General features: G+C 53.5%; 1 protein-coding gene across 1 annotated transcript; it reads left to right on the forward strand.

Annotated features, from left to right (window-relative positions):
* The first annotated feature begins 9 nt into the window (after window positions 1-9).
* On the forward strand, window positions 10-1386 carry LOC127748646 (V-type proton ATPase 116 kDa subunit a 2-like). The gene is made up of 3 exons (XM_052277199.1): window positions 10-294; window positions 430-634; window positions 946-1386. The coding sequence occupies exons 1-3, from the start codon at window positions 21-23 to the stop codon at window positions 1040-1042; spliced, it is 576 nt and encodes a 191-aa protein (XP_052133159.1). The 5' UTR covers window positions 10-20; the 3' UTR covers window positions 1043-1386.
* The last annotated feature ends 1165 nt before the right edge of the window (window positions 1387-2551 follow it).

Below are 2551 nucleotides of genomic sequence, written 5' to 3' on the forward strand. Positions count from 1 at the left end.
CTCCCTTCCCCCACCTAAAAATGCCGTTCTTTGTGGACTGCCCGCAGGACGTGCGCAGCCGCAGCAACGGCGACGCGGTCCAGGGCATCGAGCTGCAGTCGGCCGAGGTCCTCGCCGAGGAGGCCCAGGAGGTGCTGGGCGCGCCGCAGGACGGCGGCCACGACGAGCACGACGACGAGCCGTTCAGCGAGATCATGGTGCACCAGTGCATCCACACGGTGGAGTACGTCCTGTCCACCGTGTCGCACACCGCCTCCTACCTGCGGCTGTGGGCGCTGTCCCTGGCGCACGCCCGTGAGTACGCCTCGACAGTTCGACGTCGAAACAGGTCGAAACGATAGCTGCTGCTGGGCCTGACGGTACGGTACAGTAGTAGATCGGGATCGTGAGTAACAACAACACTAAACACCCGTCTTCTGGTCACCACAGAGCTCTCGGACGTGCTCTGGAGCATGATCTTCCGGAAGGGCATCATGGCGGGCCAGAGCGAGCACGACGACGGGAGCGTCGGGAGCATGGTCCTGGGAGGGGTGTTCATCTACCTCGCCTTCGGCATCTGGACCTTCTTCACGGTGTCCGTGCTCGTCCTCATGGAGGGGCTGTCCGCCTTTCTGCACACCCTGCGTCTGCACTGGTCAGTACCCAAATGGTGTCGGCCGAGGGGTCCTCCACTCAAAAAAGTCAGCGTACACAGCCCCCAAAAAAATCATGGGGAAAAAAATCATAAAGAACACGGAACGCAATCAAGCAAAATCAGAAAAAAATCAGAAAAAATCAGAAAAATAAGAAAAAAAATCAGAAAAATCATAAAGTTTAGAGAAAAAATCAAGAAAAAAATGAACATTTGGTGAACGCTTGTATCGGCTTGTATTTGTAGTGAAAGACCCATCGGTATTGGCGCCCTCAGTGTGGTGCGGTAACTTCTCGGTCTGTTTCCGGTGACAGGGTGGAGTTCATGAGCAAGTTCTACGTCGGCGCTGGCTACGCCTTTCAGCCGTTCGCCTTCAACAACATCCTGGAGCCCAGCGCTGAGGACGACTAGGTCGCCGTAAGTGTGTTTGAGAGAGCGGTCGCGCTGCACTGGACTGGACCCGTACCACACACCTTCACGTGATGACAAACTAGTCGCTAGCAAACTTTGTGTTCACGCGGCTCGGCTCACCCCAGCCTATTCCGTAACATTAGGTGATTAATCAGTTTAAGTCTGTCATTTCCAACTACTTGTACAAAACGCATCCAATGTTGAAGGCGTGTTACGTCGATCAACTTCTGCATTCCACTATAGAGTATTCATTTCGTGTTTAGCGTAGTATATTTTTGCCAGACTGAGAGTTCAGGCGAGGTTGTCGATCTATATCAAAAATAAAATAGCTCAACTGAAAAAAACTATTGTTTTATTGAAAACTATTGTATTTTTCGCATTTAGAAAACCGTTTGTTCCGTATTCTTCCATTTGCAGTTCTATCGTTCCTGTCGACTCACGCCACGCTCAGAGTCAAATCAGGTCGTTCCCCACTCGTGACTTGTCGCATGCATGCACGCGCGCGCGCACACACACACTGCGGAAGTCAAATTGCATTCTATAGCGTGTTGTACCCCCCTTCCCCCCATTCCCCAACCTTCTCCACCACACACACACATACGCCGGTGCGTTGTTTGGTAAACGAAGCGTTGCGGCCTGAATTTTAAAATAACAGGTGCGAATCGAATGAAAGCAAATGACATGGAGAAGTAGGACACAACCGGCGGAGCCGGAAAATCAAATCAGAGTGATTATTAAATTTGGCCAGTAGCTGCCCGTCGAGCAACGAGACATCGGCGTTATCAGATTGTAGACAGATTTGAATGGACGTTTACCAACGTTCCAAAATATGCCCAACTGGAGACGCTAGCGCAGCCCACTATGTCTGATTTCGTGCATAAATATGTACTCATAATACACTACTTACGACGTGTGCAATAAAATACTTCTTCAGTTTATGTGAAGTATCGATACCCGTCTGACTCTTACATCGCTTCTAGTATGTCACAATTTCTTACTGGGTCGTGTGATTCCCTCACACGCTGTGCGTCACTGGTCGCACTGAGTTGGCAGTGCCCCCCGCGGCCGTGTCTGCGGATGCAGCATCAACTGGTAAACAGGCGGGAATCACAACAACGACATCAAAATAAATAGTTTGAACCAGAACATCAACAAACTCAACGCAGGACTAAGAACGTCGATATCATGTCGCAGAAATGCAACATTCGCCCCGAACGGCGGCGTCCCCATCGGTTCGACTTCGACGCGTCTAGTGATTTTTTCCTAGAGTCGGGTCGGGGGCGGTAGGGCTGCTGCCTCTGGCCCTGGTCTGGTCGCGCGGCGCTCCCGACGGCCTGGCAGCCCATCCGGCACCCGGCCAGAAGGGACTGCCGCCACTCAGCCGCTCGTCGAGCCCGCCAGGGGCGCCTGCCTGCGTGAGCCCAACTGGCGGCGGCGGCCCGCCAGCCCGCCCGCAACGCGTCGGGTAGGCCAGCCCGCCAAGCACCTGCGTGGAGCCGGCGGCCCGCC

Source organism: Frankliniella occidentalis, unplaced genomic scaffold (assembly GCF_000697945.3).
Source record: "Frankliniella occidentalis isolate FOCC.00 unplaced genomic scaffold, Focc_3.1 Scaffold6073, whole genome shotgun sequence".
NCBI lineage: Eukaryota > Metazoa > Arthropoda > Insecta > Thysanoptera > Thripidae > Frankliniella > Frankliniella occidentalis.